Source organism: Amblyraja radiata, chromosome 3 (genome assembly GCF_010909765.2).
Source record: "Amblyraja radiata isolate CabotCenter1 chromosome 3, sAmbRad1.1.pri, whole genome shotgun sequence".
NCBI lineage: Eukaryota > Metazoa > Chordata > Chondrichthyes > Rajiformes > Rajidae > Amblyraja > Amblyraja radiata.
The window spans coordinates 105,697,127-105,717,166 of NC_045958.1; the positions used below are offsets into that span (position 1 = coordinate 105,697,127).

General features: G+C 46.3%; 1 protein-coding gene across 1 annotated transcript in view; it reads left to right on the top strand.

The window, feature by feature from the left end:
• Positions 1-20,040, top strand: part of ghr (growth hormone receptor) — a 118,897-nt gene that overhangs the window by 77,772 nt on the left and 21,085 nt on the right. The window contains exons 3-7 of the mRNA XM_033018512.1: positions 8,457-8,574; positions 12,811-12,965; positions 14,112-14,290; positions 16,925-17,087; positions 18,205-18,334. Of these exons, the coding sequence (XP_032874403.1) occupies positions 8,457-8,574; positions 12,811-12,965; positions 14,112-14,290; positions 16,925-17,087; positions 18,205-18,334 (745 nt within the window). The remainder of the gene's footprint in view (positions 1-8,456; positions 8,575-12,810; positions 12,966-14,111; positions 14,291-16,924; positions 17,088-18,204; positions 18,335-20,040) is intronic.

A 20,040-nucleotide genomic window follows, 5' to 3' on the forward strand; every position in this document is an offset into this window, starting at 1 on the left:
ACCCCAGACGGAATATGAGGTGCTGTTCCTCCAATTTCCGCTGTTGCTCACTCTGGCAATGGAGGAGACCCAGGACAGAGAGGTCGGATTGGGAATGGGAGGGGGAGTTGAAGTGCTGAGCCACCGGGAGGTCAGGTAGGTTATTGCGGACTGAGCGGAGGTGTTCGGCGAAACGGTCGCCCAACCTACGCTTGGTCTCACCGATGTAAATCAGCTGGCATCTAGAGCAGCGGATGCAGTAGATGAGGTTGGAGGAGATACAGGTGAACCTTTGTCGCACCTGGAACGACTGCTTGGGACCTTGAATGGAGTCGAGGGGGGAGGTGAAGGGACAGGTGTTGCATTTCTTGCGGTTGCAACGGAAAGTGCCCGGGGAGGGGGTGGTGCGGGAGGGAAGGGAAGAATTGACGAGGGAGTTGCGGAGGGAGCGGTCTTTGCGGAAGGCAGGTACAAAGGTTCACCTGTATCTCCTCCAACCTCATCTACTGCATCCGCTGCTCTAGATGCCAGCTGATTTACATCGGTGAGACCAAGCGTAGGTTGGGCGACCGTTTCGCCGAACACCTCCGCTCAGTCCGCAATAACCTACCTGACCTCCCGGTGGCTCAGCACTTCAACTCCCCCTCCCATTCCCAATCCGACCTCTCTGTCCTGGGTCTCCTCCATTGCCAGAGTGAGCAACAGCGGAAACATCCACAAAAACTAATTCATACCCATTGCCATAAACAGCTTAAATAAAAAATGAACAAGGGACAAATTAACCCTGACGCACTGTCACTTTACACGTATCCACAACTTTTATCTTGTCTATTTTTACAGTTTCTAATCTTTATACTTGCTTTTAAGATCTATATACACTGTGTGTGCTCGCAGAAATCTGTGTTGTATGACTGCTTATCAGTACATTGTCCTGGTTGTATGTTGAGCCACGTCAAAGAAGATTTTCTGTTACGACAGACAATAAAGTTTTCTGAATCTGAATCTGAATCTGAAAAGACTTGAGACTGGGGCGGAGGTTCACCTTCCAGCAGGACAATGACCCTAAACATACAGCCAGAGCTACAATGGAATGGTTTAGATCAAAGCATATTCATGTGTTAGACTGGCCTAGTCAAAGTCCAGACCTAAATCCAACCGAGAATCTCTGGCAAGACTTGAAAATTGCTGTTCACAGACACTCTCCATCCAATCTGACTGAGCTTGAGCTATTTTGCAAAGAAGAATGGGCAAACATTTCAGTCTCTAGATGTGCAAAGCTGGTAGAGACATATCCCAAAAGACTTGCAGCTGTAATTGCAGCGAAAGGTGGTTCTACAAAGTATTGACTCAGGGGGGCTGAATACTTTTGCACGCCACACTTTTCAGTTTTTTATTTGTACAAAAAATTGAAAACCATGTATCATTTTCCTTCCACTTCACAATTATGCGCCACTTTGTGTTGGTCCATCACATAAAATCCCAATAAAATACATTTACGTTTGTGGTTGTAACGTGACAAAATGTGGAAAAGTTCAAGGGGTATGAAAACTTTTGCAAGCCACTGTATATGCTAGGTAACGGCATACTTGCCCTCATCGGTCGGGGTTAGACACAAAAAGCTGGAGTAACTTGCCGGCAGCATCTCTGGAGAAGAGGAATACGTGACGTTTCGAGTCAAGACCAGACTTCAACCCTTCTATATAATTATATAATGGTATATGGACAAACTGATCTGTTTTGTAGTCAATGCCTACTATGTTCTGTTGTGCTGAAGCAAAGCAAGAATTTCATTGTCCTATCAGGGACACATGACAATAAACTCACTTGAACTCACTTGAACTTGAACTTGAACTACTTCAGACTGAGAGTTGGGGGTCGGGGTGTTGAGTATGAGAGTTGGTCAGGCCTGCGTGCAGTTCTGGTCACCCCCATTATGGGAAGGATGTGGAGGCTTTGGAGATGGTGAAGCAGAAGTTCACCAGGATGTTGCTTGGATTAGAATATATGAGCTGTAGGAAGAGGTTTTGACGAACTTGGATTCTGTGCATTCACCTTGTCTATCCCCTCGTGATTGCATACACTTCTATAAGATCACGGTGGTGCAGCCGTAGAGTTGCTGCCTAATGGGCCTGTCCCACTTAGGTGATTTTTTGGGTGACGACAAGCGACTGCCGCAGAGGTTTTTGCTGTCGTAGGTTGTCGTAGGTGTTGTCGCAGGTTGTTGCCAGGTGTCGTAGGTAAATCCATTAAAGCTAGTCCCTGGCAGTCCCCTAAGTGGGACAGGCCCTTTACAGCGCTGGAGACCCGCGTTCCATCCCGACTACGGGTGCTGTCTGTATGGAATTTGTACGTTCTCCCCGTGACCTGCACACTCCAAGGTGTGTAGGTAAATTGGCTTCGTATTTGTAAAGATTGCTTATCTACTTGCGATGTTGCAGGTACCTGAAAGTGATATTCTGAACATACTTGCTCTTTATCAGTCATTTTTTTGTACAATTAGACAAATATCCCCTTAATAATAAAAGAAAATATTAAAAAAACAAAGTTGTTGAAAATATAAAATGTTATAGCAAAGATGTTGTCAAGCCGGAAAGGATATAGAGAAGATTTATGAGGATGTTGCCAAGACTAGAGGGCCTGAGCTATAGGGAGAGGTTGAGTAGACTGGGAACGCAGGAGGATAAGGGGAGATCTTATAGAGGTGAATAAAATCATGAGAGGAATAGAGCGGGTCGAGGCACAGAGTCTCTTCCCCAGGGTACGTGAATCGAGGACCAGATAACATAGGTTTAAGGTGAAGGGGAAAAGATTTAATAGGAATCTGAGGGGTAACTTTTTCACACAAAGGGTGGTGGGTGTATGGAACAACCTGCCAGAGGAGGTCGTTGAGGCAGGGACTTTCACAACATTTAAGAAACAATTAGACAGGTACATGGATAGGACAGGTTTGGAGGGAAATGGGCCAAACGGTGGGACTAGTGTAGCTGGGACATGTTGGTCGGTGTGGGCAAGTTGGGCCGAATGGCCTGTTTCCACGCTGTATAACTCTAAAACCAAATGTTGGACAAGCAGAATATGTGATAAGATGCAGAAGAGATAGCATTTTAATTTTATATAATTTATGTATAATTTGTGTTATTAGTGTTTAGTTTAGAGATACTCCATGGTAACAGTACCTTCAGCCACAGAGTCCACACCGACCATCGATCACCTGTTCACACCAGTTCTATGTTATCCCACTTTCTCATCCACTCCCTACACACGAGGGCCTATTTTAGAGGCTACTTAACCTACAACCCTGCATATCTTTGGGATGTAGGAGGAAACCTTGATGCTTTCAAGAGAGAGCTAGATAGGGCTCTTAAAAATAGCGGAGTCAGGGGATATGGGGAGAAGACAGGAACGGGGTACTGATTGGGGATGATCAACCATGATCACATTGAATGGCGGTGCTGGCTCGAAGGGCCGAATGGCCTACTCCTACACCTATTGTCTATTGTCTAAACCGGAGCACCCGGAGGAAACCCACGCAGGTCACAGGGATAAACATGCAAACTCCACACAGACAGGTGAGAATCGAACCTGGTTCCATGAGGCAGCAACTCCACCTGCTGCTCTCCTGTATTGTCTTGTCCGAGTCACTGTGCCCGGGAGCTGTAAGCTGGATTATATTGTATCGCACCGTACTTGTGGTCTTGACAACAAATTCAATGTGACTTGTTTTAGGTCGAAGACCCTTCTTCACCCGGTTGAAGATTTCCCACATTCTATGTTTATATTTTGTTTAGTTTAGAGATACAGCGAAGAAACAGGCCCTTTTGCCCACCGGGTCCGCGCCGACCAGCGAACCCCGCACATTAACACTATCCTACACTCACTAGGGACATTTTTTACATTTACCAAGCCAATTAACCTACAAACCTGTACGTCTTTGGAGTGTGGGAGGAAACCGATCTCGGAGAAAACCCACGCGGTCACGGGGTGAACTTGCAAACCCCGTACAGACAGCACCCGTAGTCAGGATCGAACCAGAATGTCTCTCTGTGTGTCTTGTGTGGGGGGTGGTGTGGGGGGGTAAGGGGGAAACCGTTTCGGTCGCCTCCTCCACGGAGAGGCGACTTTTTCCAGGTCGCCTCCCCCGTGGCCTAACAGCAAAGATCGGCGCGACCTTTCCCGGAGACGCGCCTGGGGCTTCAGCGGCGGGCGCAGCGTGGACTCTCGGCGTGGAGCGGGCGAGCCCTCGCTGGGGCTCGCCGGAGGGGAGCGCTCCGTTTCGCTGGCCCGCTGCTGCCGGCAGCCTGAAGCCGTGGTCTGCAGAGCTCCAGCTGGCGCGGCGTCTGCAGCCCGGGATCGCTCGTGGGGGACCCGGGGGAAGAAGAAGCTCCGAATGCCGGCCCGCGGCCTACTTCTACCGCGGACCCGGCGTGGACTTACCATCACCCCTGGAGGGGAGTTTCGACTGCCGGCCCTGCGGTCTGCAGTGCTTCTGGCTGCGGCGCGGCGGGAACTTTAAATCTTCGACCGCCAGCCTGCGGCCTACACCATCTTGAAGCCGCGGTCTCCGGTGGGGAAGAGCCGACTCTGGACTTACCTGGACTTTTACCTTGTCCTTTTACCATCTGGACGCCCGCAGCGATGGCTGCGGAGGGTTGAGGTCCCGACCACGGGGGAAAATGGAGGAGGACTGGCCAAATTGTGTGCCTTCCACCACAGTGATGAATGCTGTGGTGGATGTTTGTGTTAAATTTTTATTGTGTATTGTGTGTTCTTTATCATTGTACCGCTGCTGACAAATTCATTTCACTTGCACTTTATGTGCAATGTGACGAATAAAACCGTATTGTATTGTATTGTATTGTATTGTACCTGGGTATCCGGTGCTGCATTCTCTGTAAGGCAGCAACTCTACCGCTGCGCCACCGTGACCGCCCTATACGCTCTTTAGTCAAGCTCATTGTTCAGCAGTTTGCGATAATGCTTTAAAGCTCACCCTCTCTATCATGGCACTCTCATGTGCAGGAAGGAAGTGCAGATGCTGGTTTAAACCGAAGATAGACACAAAATGCCGGAGTAACCCAACGGGACAGGCAGCATCTCTGGAGAGAAGGAATGGGTGACGTTTCGGGTCGAGACTGAAGAAGGGACATCTCGAGACTTCTCCCCAGAGACGCTGCCTGTCCCGCTGAGTTACCCCAGCATTTTGTGTCCATCTACACTCTCATATAATCTCGCTGCCACTGGGGTTGCATCGGAACCACTGCTCCACATGTGTGACTTAAGTGCCGGACGAGCTTAATTGCAGTAGACTTGCATGAAGACACTGAGTTTTTAATCGTATTATTTCATTGGGATTTGTAATTCTTGTTGCGTGACTGGGTAATACATTGTGGATTAGTTTATATTACAACAAAGTATTTATGTACAAATAAGGATGTGTTTGGCAGTGAGAATTTTGGTGCCTCTTTAATTGTGTGCGACAATAAGAAGCTGATTATGTTGACAGTCACGTACAAAGACTAGAGCCAGCTCAGATCTGTAGGCAACACGATTTTTAATGTGCCTTGCGCAACTTTTCTTTGAACATCTTTGAATACCCTGCCGGAGAAATCCCCCCTTCTCATAAATTTGTTCATAAATGATAGGAGCAGAATTGGGCCATTCGGCCCATCAAGTCTTCTCCGCCATTCAATCATGGCTGATCTGTCTCTCCCTCTCAACCCCATTCTCCTGCCTTCTCCCCATAACCCCTGACACCCTTACTAATCAAGAATCTATCTATCTCTGCCTTAGAAATATCCATTGACTTGGCCTCCACAGCCTACTGTGGCAATGAATTCCACAGATTCACCACCCTCTGACTAAAGAAATTCCTCCTCATCTCCTTCCTAAAGGAACGTCCTTTTATTCTGAGGCTGTGGCCTCTGGTCCTAGACTCTCCCACTAGTGGAAACATCCTCTCCACATCCACTCTATTAATAACCCATTATCTGTTATTTGCACTTTATCAGTTTATTTATTCATGTGTGTATATATTTATATCATGGTATATGGACACACTTATCTGTTTTGTAGTAAATGCCTACTATGTTCTGTGTGCTGAAGCAAAGCAAGAATTTCATTGTCCTATACAGGGACACAAGACAATAAACTCGCTTGAACTTGAACTATCCAGGCCTTTCACTATTCGGTAAGTTTCAATGAGTAGGTTTTTCCCGCTTAATGAGTTTCTCCTTACTAGTTCTGACCATGGGTCTTCATCCTGAAATATTGCTGGCTTCTCTTCCCACAGATGCGGCCTGACCTACAGAGTGCTTCCAGCATTTTCCATTCTGTTAACTGTTCAGTCTAACCAAGTTATCTAACCAAGCTAGTCCAACTTGCCTGTGTTTGGCCCTTCCCCCACTGAACCTTTTCCATCCATGATCCTGTCCAAATGTCTTTTAAATGTTGTTGTACCTGCCTCAACTCTGGCAGTTCACTCCATACACCCACCACTCTGTGTGTGCAAGATTTGCCCCTCAGGTTCCTATTAAATCTTTCCCCTCTCACTATAAACCTGTGCCTTTTCTATGCCTTTCTACTTTCCCTACTCCACCTCTCCACGAAGGGCGGCCTGGTGGTGAAGCGGTAGAGTTGCTGCCTCACAGCGCTATAGTCCTGGGTTCGATCCTGCCTACGGCTGCTGTCTGTACGGAGTTTGTTCCCTCTCCCCGTGTCCGTGTAGGTTTTCTCCGAGATCTTCGGTTTCCTCCCACATTCCAAATAGGTACAGGTTTGTAGGTTAATTGGATTGACATAAATATACATTGTCCCTAGTGTGTGGAGGATCGCTGGTCGGTGCGGACTCGGTGGGCCGAAGAGCCTGTTTCCGCACTGTATCTCTAATCTAAACTAAACTAAACTAAACTAAACTAAACAAACTCCACTCCTCTCCTTATAACTCATCCCTTTGAGACCTGGTATTGATAAATGTTTTTTTTGTCACACTCTCTAGTTTACCACATCCTTCTCATAGCAGGGCAACCAGACTGTGTACTCCAAATGTGGCTGTGGCAACTTTGTGCTCAGCTGTAACATGGTACCCTAACTCCTGTACTCATGGTTATGCTTACAAAGTATGATTATGATTATGATTACCGAAGAAGGCAAGCCTGCCAAACGCTTTCTTCACCACCTTGTCCACCCATGTCACCACTTTCATTAAACTATGAACCTGTACTCCTGGGTCTCCTTTGTTCTGCGATACTCCACAGGGCCCCAACCATTTACTGCGTAAGTCCTGTCTGGTTTTGCCTACCAAAATGCAACAAAACACATTTATCCGACCGTCCCACACACCGCACTGTAGAACCACATCTACTAACACTGCAGCAGCTTCACCTACTCAACAGCAGTCTGGTTTAGGTTGTGAAATTGCAGTTCGGCTTACTGAGTCCGCGCCGACCAGCTCAGTAACTATCTTAACTGTACATTAGGCACAATCATATTAATCAATAGTGTAAAATAGTAGATTACACTGAGGCAATGCACAAGAGTTGTCATGTTTCTGCCACTATTTTGCACCCTTCAAGTACAGAATTGTTAAAAATGTTAGAGTCTTAGCTTGAAATCTTGTTCCATATTCTGTGTGGAAAAAGCTGCCCCTAAGGTTCCCATTAGATCTTTCCCATTTCACCTTAAACCTATGCCCTGTAGTTCTTGATTTCCTCAACCCTATCTGGTCCTAGCCTGCCCAACTTCTCCCTATAGCTCAGGCCCTCGAGTCCTGGCAACATCCTTGTAAATATTCTCTGCACTTTTTGCAGCTTAATGCCATCCTTCCCACAGCAGGATGACCAAAGCTGAACACAATACTCCAAATGCAGCCTGACCAACGTCTTTGTACAGCCAGCGTCTATTCTCACTTTGGGAGGTTGAATTTAAGGGGAAGTTAAGACCGTTAATGGTAAGACACTCAAATGCGTGGGACAGAGAGATCTTGGGGTCCAAGTCCCATGACATTGTTAATATTTCCCTGTCTGATGAACGGCAGGTGGCTCAGCGGTAGAGTTGCTGCCTCACAGCGCCAGAGACCCGGGTTCCACCCTGACTGCTGGTGCTGTCTGCAAGGAGTTTGTACGTTCTTCCCATGACCTGCGTGGGTTTTCTCCAGTTTCTTCCCACACTCCAAAGACGTGCAGGTTTGTAGGTTAATTGGCTTCTGTAAACTTGCAAATTGTCCCTAGTGTGTGTAGGGTAGTGCTAGTGTAGGGTGATCGCTGGTCGGCGCAGATTCGGCTGGCCGAAGGACTTGTCACGCGCTGTATCTCTAAAAGCCTTCTTCATCACTCTGTCTGCCAGTGTCGCCACCTTCAGGGAACTCTGTCATTGTCTCCGAGAATGTAATCCTGTGCAGGAATTTGGGAAGCCAGAGACTTATCTCCTCCCTTGCATGGTGGCACATCATCAAACGTCTTCTTTCTCCTCTCTTTCCAAAGGGCCTCGGATCACGGAATGCCGCTCTTCAGAACAGGAGACCTTCACGTGCAGCTGGAGCGCTGGGCATGGCCGGAATCGTACCGACCGGGGACGGCTGAAGTTCTTCTACACAGAGGGGTAGGAGCTGCCAACGCTCACCTTCCACCCACCTTGATTGTTTTGAATGAATTAATGATACTTTATTGTCACACGTGACAAGTCACAGTGATATTGTTTTTGCATACCCAAGGTATACAAAGAGTCGCCACCTAAAGGGCACAGACAAAGTTACAAGTATCCCATTTTAACACAAACCATTTTTAACACATTCCATTTGGGGCCCCCTCCTTAGTTCTCGGCGGTTCCCCCCACGCCAGGTAACCTGTGTATAGTTTAGTTTAGTTTAGAGATACAGCGCGGAAACAGGCACTGCAGCCCGCTGAGTCACATCCTCAATAACTTGGGATAGATCCATCAAGTCCTGGGAATTTATCCAACTCTTGAAGAAATGCTCTTGAAGAAATCCAACACCACTTTCGCCTTGATCTCAAACTGCGCATTACTGATCTCACTATTCTCCTTCTCCTTCTCCTTGGTGGACACTGATGCAACATACTCATTTAGTACCTTGCTGACATCCCCAGACTCCAAGCAAAAATTTTCTCCTTTGTCATCCTTTTTGCCCTGGCCATCTGCTTTTTTAAATGCATGCATTTTAAGAGTTTATTTTAAGAGCTTATTTGTTTATCATGGGTTTAGGTGACTTTTGACCCAGCATTTACAATTTAAATTCACTTTGATCTTGTCGTTTATTTCACAGTATAATCAGCAATAAACATGGTACTGGCTAATTACAATTGGACAGCTAAGTTGGTGGTGATTATTGTTGCTTTTACCAGTATGTTCAACAGGATAAGGCTTGTATGTAATACTACTTCTCCAGAGTTTAGTTTAGTTTAGTTTAGTGATACAGTGCGGTAACAGGCCCTTCAGCCCACCGAGTCCGCACCGACCAACAATCTCTGCACATTAACACTACCCTACACACATACATTTATACCAAGCTAATTAGCCTACAAACCTGTATGTCTTTTGAGTGCGGGAAGAAATGGAAGATCTTGGAGAAAAGAATAAATCAGGGAAGGTAGTGCATCCGTGGATAACAAGGGAAATCAGGGATAGTATCAAAGCGAAGGATGATGCGTACAAATTAGCCAGAAAAAGCAGCATACCGGAGGACTGGGAGAAATTCAGAGACCAGCAGAGGAGGACAAAGGGCTTAATTAGGAAAGGAAAAATAGATTATGAAAGAAAACTGGCAGGGAACATAAAAACTGACTGCAAAAGTTTTTATAGATATGTGAAAAGAAAGAGATTAGTTAAAACAAATGTAGGTCCCTTGCAGTCAGGAACAGGTGAGTTGATCATGGGGAACAAGGATATGCCGGACCAATTGAATAACTACTTTGGTTCCGTCTTCACTAAGGAAGACGTAAATAATCTGCCGGAAATAGCAGGGGACAAAGGAGTTGGAGGAATTGAGTGAAATCCAGGTTAGCCGGGAAGTGGTGTTGGGTAAATTGAATGGATTAAAGGCCGATAAATCCCCAGGGCCAGATAGGGTGCATCCCAGAATACTTAAGGAAGTAGCTCCAGAAATAGTGGATGCATTAGTAATAATCTTTCAAAACTCTTTAGATTCTGGAGTAGTTCCTGAGGATTGGCGGGTAGCGAACGTAACCCCACTTTTTAAGAAGGGAGGGAGAGAGAAAACGGGGAATTACAGACCAGTTAGTCTAACATCGGTAGTGGGGAAACTGCTAGAGTCTGTTATTAAAGATGGGATAGCAACACATTTGGAAAGTGGTGAAATCATTGGACAAAGTCAGCATGGATTTACAAAAGGTAAATCATGTCTGACGAATCTTATAGAATTTTTCGAGGATGTAACTAGTAGCGTGGATAGGGGAGAACCAGTGGATGTGGTGTATCTGGACTTCCAGAAGGCTTTCGACAAGGTCCCACATAAGAGATTAGTATACAAACGTAAAGCACACGGCATTGGGGGTTCAGTATTGATGTGGATAGAGAACTGGCTGGCAAACAGGAAGCAAAGAGTAGGAGTAAACGGGTCCTTTTCACAATGGCAGGCAGTGACTAGTGGGGTACCGCAAGGCTCAGTGCTGGGTCCCCAGCTATTTACAATATATATTAATGATCTGGATGAGGGAATTGAAGGCAATATCTCCAAGTTTGCGGATGACACTAAGCTGGGGGGCAGTGTTATCTGTGAGGAGGATGCTAGGAGACTGCAAGGCGACTTGGATAGGTTGGGTGAGTGGGCAAATGTTTGGCAGATGCAGTATAATGTGGATAAATGTGAGGTTATCCATTTTGGTGGCAAAAACAGGAAAGCAGACTATTATCTAAATGGTGGCCGATTAGGAAAAGGGGAGATGCAGCGAGACCTGGGTGTCATGGTACACCAGTCATTGAAAGTAGGCATGCAGGTGCAGCAGGCAGTGAAGAAAGCGAATGGTATGTTAGCTTTCATAGCAAAAGGATTTGAGTATAGGAGCAGAGAGGTTCTACTGCAGTTGTACAGGGTCTTGGTGAGACCACACCTGGAGTATTGCGTACAGTTTTGGTCTCCAAATCTGAGGAAGGACATTATTGCCATAGAGGGAGTGCAGAGAAGGTTCACCAGACTGATTCCTAGGATGTCAGGACTGTCTTATGAAGAAAGACTGGATAGACTTGGTTTATACTCTCTAGAATTTAGGAGATTGAGAGGGGATCATAGACACTTACAAAATTCTTAAGGGGTTGGACAGGCTAGATGCAGGAAGATTGCTCCCGATGTTGGGGAAGTCCAGGACAAGGGGTCACAGCTTAAGGATAAGGGGTAAATCCTTTAAAACCGAGATGAGAAGAACTTTTTTCACACAGAGAGTGGTGAATCTCTGGAACTCTCTGCCACAGAGGGTAGTCGAGGCCAGTTCACTGGCTATATTTAAGAGGGAGTTAGATGTGGCCCTTGTGGCTAAGGGGATCAGAGGGTATGGAGAGAAGGCAGGTACGGGATACTGAGTTGGATGATCAGCCATGATCATATTGAATGGCGGTGCAGGCTCGAAGGGCCGAATGGCCTACTCCCGCACCTAATTTCTATGTTTCTATGTTTCTAAAACCCACGCAGGACACAGGCCGAACGTACAAACTCCATACAGATAGCACCCCGTAGTCAGGATGGAACCCGGGTCTCTGGCAGGAGGCAGTAGCTCTACAGCTGCACCACCATGCCGCCCAACCAGAACAGAAGCTAGACAAGAGACAATAGACATTAATTGTCACATGCAGCAATTTGTACAGTGAAATTTGTGGTCACCATACAGCCACACGAATAAAATAAAGAACACAGAACACGATAAACATAAACATCCCCACACAGCGGTATCAAAGTTTCCCACTGTGAGGGAAGGCACCAAAGTTCAGTCGTCCTCCTCTTTGATGTTCTTTGATGGCCAGGACTTTAATCAGTGGGAGGATTTAGTGAAACTGGGAAATTGCAACTCAGGTACAAGTACTGACTTGAGAGGCGGCGAATAATAAATATCAAAACTTAGAATAGAGAGAAGTTTTACAAAAGGTGACTGAAGTGAAAGGAGAGGTCCGTAAATGATGGAGCAATACAAGAGGAAGTCAAGAAGATAACCATCAGCAAGACCAAACATAGACTGGACGATCGTTTCGCTGGACACCCCCGCTCAGTCCGCCTCAACCTACCTGATCTCCCGGTTGCCAAACACTTTCATTTCCCCCTCCCATTCCCACACTGATCTTTCTAGCCTGGGCCTCCTCCATTGTCAGAGTGAGGCACAGCGCAAATTGGAGGAACAGCACCTCATATTTCACTTGGGCAGCTTACACCCCCAGTGGTATGAACATTGACTTCTCTAACTTAAAGTAACCCTTGCATTCCCTCTCTCCGATCCCTCCCCCACCCAAGTTGTCGTACCAGCTTGAAAGTCGTCGTGTTGAGTTTCATTGTCTGTAACCCGTTTTCACCTAGCCCTCAGCCAACAACGGCCTGTTTCCTTTATCATTGTCACTGTTTTGTGTATCTTTCATTCATTTGTTCTATATCTCTCTACATCACCGTCTCTATCTCTCGTTTCCCTTTCCCCTGACTCTTAGTCCGAAGAAGGGTCTCGACCCGAAACGTCACCCATTCTTTCTCTCCAGAGATGCTGCCTGTCCCGATGAGATACTCCAGCTTTTTGCGTCTACCTAACCAGTGTTGCACTTAACTCAGGGAATTGTTACGTGTCCATTTCACTGAAGACTGGTGACTGATGGTTATTTTCTGTCCAGGAAAAGTCCCAGCTGGAGGGAATGTCCAGAGTATATCGCCAGAGAAAACCGCTGCTACTTCAATCAGACCCACACATCAGAGACCGAATACTGTGTTCAACTAAAGTTGGATAGCATCACACACGACCATCGGTGCTTTGTACTCGCTGAAATTGGTAAATATGCTACAAGTTGATGACCTTCATAAGAGTTAAGAGCAGAGTTAGGCCATTCGGCCCATCAAATCTACCCCACCATTCAATCATGGATGATCTATCTTTCCCTCTCAACCCCATTCTCCTGCCTTCTCCACATAACCCCTAACAACCATACTAATCAAGAATTCTTCATCAGCGGGTGAGGCAGCATCTATGGAGCGAAGGAAATAGGCAACGTTTCGGCCCGAAACGTTGCCTATTTCCTTCGCTCCATAGATGCTGCCTCACCCGCTGAATTTCTCCAGCATTTTTGTCTACCTTCGATTTTCCAGCATCTGCAGTTCCTTCTTAAACAAGAATTCATCTCTGCCTTAAATACATCCATTGACTTGGCCTTCGCAGCTGTCTGTGGCAATGAATTCCACAGATTCACCACCCTCTGACTAAAGAAATTCCTCCTCATCTCCTTCCTAAAGGAATGCCGTTTATTTCTTAGGCTATGACCTCTGATCCTAGACTCTCCCACTAGTGGAAACATCCTCTCCACATCCACTCTATCCAGGCCTTTCACTATTCAGTAACATGTAATGAATTAGGGAATAGTCTTTTGCAGTACGCAGGCCAAAATGGTTCTAATGTGATTTTGATTGGGAATTGGACGACCACTTAAAAGTTACTTTGGTAACTGGCTGGGGAAAAAGCTGTCTTGGAAAATCAAACAGTCCGGGAGGGAAGGTTTCCACGTAACCTTCCCACAGTAATCAGACGTCATTGTCTCTTAAGAACACGGTTGCTGTGGGAGGTCTTTGAAATTGACAAGCGATTGTTTCTGTTGACACGTGCAGTGATACTCAATTAATCAATTTAACATGCAGCCGTTAGCATTTCAGGCGTACAGTAACAAAAATAAACGTATTGATATTAACCAGAGTTTTATTTTTAATACATAACTTGCTGGTTTTCACTGTAACGTGAGCAAAGCACGAAGTGCTGGAGGTACTCAGCAGGTCAGGCAGCATCTGTGGAGCTATCGTCTGTTCATTTCCGTGCACAGGCGCTGAGTTCCTCCAGCACTTTGTATTTTGCTCCAGATTCCAGCATCTGCAGCCTGTTGTGTTTCCATTTCACTGTAACATTCTGTACTATTTTCTCTCATTCTTACAGTAAAGCCAGACACCCCAATCTCCTTGAACTGGTCGCTCTTGAACATCAGCCAGTCGGGGTTGTTCATGGACATACAGCTGTGGTGGGAAGTTTCAGCTGAGCTTGATGCCAGCTCTGGCCACATCCCACTCAAATTTGAAATCCAGTACAAGCCCAGCGACACAGACACGTGGAATGTGGTATGTATCTTCAGTCAGGTCTTTGCAAGGGAACAGATGCTTTACTTTGGGTCAAAGTCTGCAGTTGTGTAGTTTACAGATACAGCATGGAAACAGGCCCACCAAGTCCACACTGACCATCCATCACTGGTTCACACTAGTTCTATGGTATGTCACGCTGCCTCAGCAAGGCCAGCAGCATAAACAAGGATGAGTCGCACCCAGGCCACTCCCTCTTCTCCCTTCTCCCATTGGGCAAGAGGTACAGAAGTGTGAAAACGCACACCTCCAGATTTAGGGACAGTGTCTTCCCAGCTGTTATCAGGCAACTGAACCATCCTATCACAACCAGAGAGCAGTGGTGGACTACTATCTACCTCATTGGTGACCCTCGGACTATCCGAGATCAGACTTTGCTGGCTTTACCTTGCACTAAACGTTATTCCCTTATCATTTATCTCTGCACTGTAAATGGATCAATTGTAGTCATGTGTAAGAAGGAACTGCAGATGCTGATTTAAATCGAAGATAGACACAAAATGCTGGAGTAGCTCAGCAGGACAGGTTGCATCTCTGGAGAGGAGGAATGGGTGACGTTTCGGGTCGAGACCCTTCTTCAATGGTTAGGGTTAAGGGAAACGAGAGATATAGACGGTGATGTGGGGAGATAAAAGAACAATGAATGAAAGGTGCAAAAAAGTAACGATGATAAAGGGAACAGGCCATTGTAAGCTGTTTGTAGGGTGAAAATGAAAATCCAGTGCGACTTGGGTGGGGGAGGGATAGAGAGAGAGGGAATGCCAGGGTGAAGTGTGAGAAATCACTATTCATACCACAGGGCTGTAAGCTGCCTAAGTGAAATATCATCATAATCATACTTTATTAGCCCAGTATGTTTTGCAACATACGAAAAATTTGATTTGACTATACCAATAAAAAGCAACAAAACACACAGAATATGTGTGTATATGTGTGTGTATATGTATATGTGTGTGTGTGTATATGTGTGTGTATATGTATATGTGTGTGTGTATATATATGTGTGTGTGCATGTGTGTGTGTGTGTATATATGTGTGTGTATATATGTGTGTGTGTTTGTGTGTGTGTGTGTGTGTGTGTGTGTGTGTGTGTGTGTGTGTGTGTGTGTGTGTGCATATGTATGTGTGTGTATGTATATATATATATATATATGTGTGTGTACAGTCTGAAGAAGGGTCTCGACCCGAAACATCACCCATTCCTTTTCTCCAGAGATGCTGCCTGCCCTGCTGAGTTACTGCACATGTGTTCACGTTGGGAACAACTTGTAATAGATTAACTGAGTTCTAAGTCCAAACAAATAAATGTTATAATTCATCCATTTACATTATCAATTAGCTAGTTAGGTTTTATAAACATCAGTATCACATTACTGGTGTGGACTTTCATAAAAATAACACTGGGTTCAGTTTCATTTATTATTGTCACATGCACTGAGATACAGTGAAAAGGTCTTTTGTTTCGTGCTATCCAGTCACAAGAAAACTATACATGATTACAATCAAGCCATCCACAGTGCACAGATACAGGATTAAGGGAATAAAGGATGGTTGGGAGAAATCATCATAAAATCTTTAGGTTTTACCCCTGCTCACAGCATCTCATCCCAATCAATTAAGTTAGTTGAAAAGACATTGGTGTCTCTCCTCAATTCATGTTCATAAGTTCTAGGAGCAGAATTAGGCCATTCAGCCCATCACGTCTACTCCGCCATTCAATCATGGCTGATCTACCTTTCCTTCCTAACCCCATTCTCCTGCCTTCTCCCCATAACCCCTGACACCCATACTAATTAAGAATCTATCTCTAATAAAAATATCCATTGACTTGATCACCACAGCCTACTGTGGCAATGAATTCCACAGATTCACCACCCTCTCTTAAGAATAGCAGAGTCAGGGGATATGGGGAGAAGGCAGGAACGGGGTACTGATTGGGGATGATCAGCCATGATCACATTGAATGGCGGTGCTGGCTCAAAGGGCCGAATGGCCTACTCCTGCATCTATTGTCTATTGTTTATTGTCTGACCAAATAAATTCCTCCTCATCTCCTTCCTAAAGGAACGTCCTTTAATTCTGAGGCTGCGACCTCTGGTCCTAGACTCTCCGATTGTTGACATGCATTTCATATTTGTTTAATGGATGTTGGTAGGTGAGAGGTGACCTCAGTAGCAATCAGTTGGGATGGTGGGCCTTGCATTCAGTACACCCGAGGCATATCGAAGCACTGACATTTCCCTCTCCGGGGATGAAACCAAAACAATGATTGCAGAGGTGTTCTGACAATCTGAGGCTGCCCCATTCCAATTAAGTCCCGACCATCCGGTCTTTAGTTGAGTTTAGAGATACAGCGCGGAAACAGGCCCTTCGGCCCACCGGGTCCGTGCCTACCCGTGACCGTCACACACTAACACCGAGATCCCAGAGAAAACCCGCGCAGGTCACGGGGAGAACGTACAAACCCAATGCAGACAGCACCCGTGGTCAGGATTGAACCCGGGTCTCTGGCGCTGTGAGGCAGCAACACTATCGGTGCATCAGCGTGCCATCCTGGTAGTTTCACCTGTAATAGATTACGGTACGGGAGATTGCTGAATTTCTCTGTCTTTGCAGATGGAAACCTTGCCCGGCCAACCTCCCCCACAGCCGCTGTACAGCTTTGCCACAGGGAAGCAGTACGTCATACGACTGAGATGCGTTTACTACGACGTCGGCAATTACAGTGAATTCAGCGACGTTTTAAGAGTCTTCCTTCCGACACCGCAATCAATAGGAGGTGAAATGAACGTTAGAACCCATGGAATGTGGGATTTGGTGTGGAAGAGTTTTCTGGAGACGGTATTTAAAGATTGTATGAGTTTGGCAGTGTTTCAGTGAGAGCTCTCAGTGGCAGCTTGTGGATGCAGATTGTGGTTGTGCTGGGTAGAAGCTGCTGCATATAGAACATGTACACTCAATGGGTTAGACAAGAGAAAGATTGCCAGGCTTTGCTGTTATTATTCTCATTAGAAAATAGACTGGCAAACAAGGTGTAGGAAGGAACTGCAGATCCTAGTTTAAACCAAAGATAGACATATATACTATATATATATATATATACTAGACTAAGTGGGACCCGTTGGGTCCCAGCATCGCACGGGAGGGCTGGTCCCCCAACGCAATATCCCACCACTCCACTAATTCCAATATTGGTGGCCAGTGGGGGGGGGGGGGGCTTTCTGGAGTGCTAGTATGGGTGTTGTTGGCTGAATGGACTGGTTTCCAGAGGGCTAGTATGGACATTGTGGGCTGAAGGACATTGTGGGCCGAATAGATTTTTGGGCTGGCGGCTCAATCACTCAAGCCTGTTGTGCTGGCAGCTCACTCACTCACGGCTGGTAGTTGACTCACGGCTATTTCTTGAAATTCCATTTCAAGCAGGGTGCAAGGCCACCAAATTCAAGTGCAGTTTCATACCATTTCAAGCAGGTTGCAAGGCCACTAAAGACAGAGAGTCGTGACCTCTCTCTCCTCCATCTTGCAGAGACTGAGCCACGCCCACACTTCTGGGTTTTATAGCCCCCTCCCACCAGAAGGGGCATGGCCTTTATGGTGTGATTGACAGGAGAGAGAATCTCAACATTTTTAAAACACTAATAACTTTTATTTTTCATCGAACAGGCTGTCTGTCGGGGTGGTGGTAGAAGTAGATTGGTGGTGGCGATTCAGAAGCTTTTAGATAGGCATATTGACATGCATTAGGGAATGGAGGATACGAACCAGTGATTAGTTTACTAGAAACATAGAAAATAGGTGCAGGAGGAGGCCAAGACCAACACTGACTTGCCTTCGTGAGATCTACATCCCTCCATTCCCCGCATACCTCTCACGTTCTTCTTCTTCTTCTGCCGCAGTTCCTTTGGAGAGGCCGAGCATCATTGAGTGCCGCTCACCAGAGCAGGAGACCTTCATGTGCCGATGGAGCGCTGGCAATTACCAAAACCTGACTCAACCAAGGCAGCTCAGATTCTTTTACACAAAGGGGTGAGTGGTGATGAAGACACGTTAATCGTTTTGTGCACCGTTATTTTATTCTCCACGGATGCTTTGCCTTTGTGTTGTTTTTCGTTTATTTTTGTCACATGTACCGAGGTACAGTGAAGAGGTTTGTTATGCGTAATAACCAATTCGATCAGATTGGTTAATACCGGGTGTCAGGGGTTATGGGGAGAAGGGGTTGAGAAGGAAAGATAGATCAGCCATGATTGAATGGCGGAGAAGACTTGAAGGGCCGAATGGCCTAATTATGCTCCTACACATAGAACATAGATGGAACATATAAAATAGGTGCAGGGGGAGGCCATTCGGCCCTTCGAGCCAGCACGCCGTTCATTGTGATCATGGCTGATCGTCCCCAATCAATAACCCATGCCCGCCTTCTCCCCATATCCCGTGATTCCACTAGCCCCTAGAGCTCTATCTAACTCTCTCTTAAATCCACAATAAATACAATCAAGTTATTCCCTCTTCCCCCCTTTCCCGTCGGGCAGGGGATACAAAAGCTTGCAAGCACATACCACCAGATTCAGGAACAGCTTCTTCCCCGCTGTTATCCGACCACTGCATAGCCCACTCCTAGGCTAGGGTGTAGTTCTGATCTTCCAACTATATTGTATACTATCCACTTAGATCAGATAATGCTCTACATAAACACTATCAAATCCAACTCAAGTACTGCAGGTAGAAACGAGATTGAAGAGAGTAGAGTCACAGCATGGAGACAGGCCCTTCGGCCCAACTCCTCCTTGTCGACCAAGTTGCCCCATCTAAGGCAGTGCCATTTGCCCACCTTTGCCCCACGTCTCTCCACACATTTCCTATCCAAGTACCATGGAGTCATATAGTACGGAAACTGGCCCTTGGACCAACCTGCCCACATCGACCACGATGCCCCATCTACACTAGTCCTGCCCACACGTTTGGCCCATACCCCTCTGAACCTTTTCTAACCATGTACCTGTCCAAATGTCTTTTAAATGTTATTATCGCACTTGCCTCAACGACCTCCTCTGGCAGCTCATTCCACATACCCATCACCTTCTGAATGAAAACACAGCCTCTTGTGTTCCTATGTCGTCTGGGTTTTGTTTTTATACACTTGTGTAAGATCACCCCTCATCCTCCTGCGCTCCAAGAAATAAAGACCTAGCCTGCCCAACCTCTCCCTATAGCTCAGGCCATCGGGTCGTGAAGTGGATAGTAAGCAGATATTATGTTTATAGAGGGATTGTATCAGATAGAGTCATAGAATAATAGTGTGGAAACAGGCCCTTCCACCACACCTGCCCACACCAGCCCATATGTCCCAGCTACACTAGTCCCATCTGTCCGCATTTGGTCCATATCCTTCCAAACCTGGCCTATCCATGTACCTGAGTAAATGTTTCTTAAACGTTGGGACAGTCCCTGCCTCAACCACCTCCTCTGGCAGCTTGTTCCATACACCCACCACCCTTTGTGTGGAAAAGATACTCCTCAGATTCCTATTAAATCTTTTCCCCTTCACATTTTGTCCTCTGGTCCTCAATTCACCTACTCTGGGCAAGAGACTCTGTGCGTCTACCCGATCCATTCCACTCATGCTTTTGGACACCTCTATAAGGTCACCCCTCATCCCCTTCTGCAACCAGGGAATAGAGTTCCAGCCTACACAACCTCTCCCTGTCGCTCAGACTCTCTAGTCCTGGCAA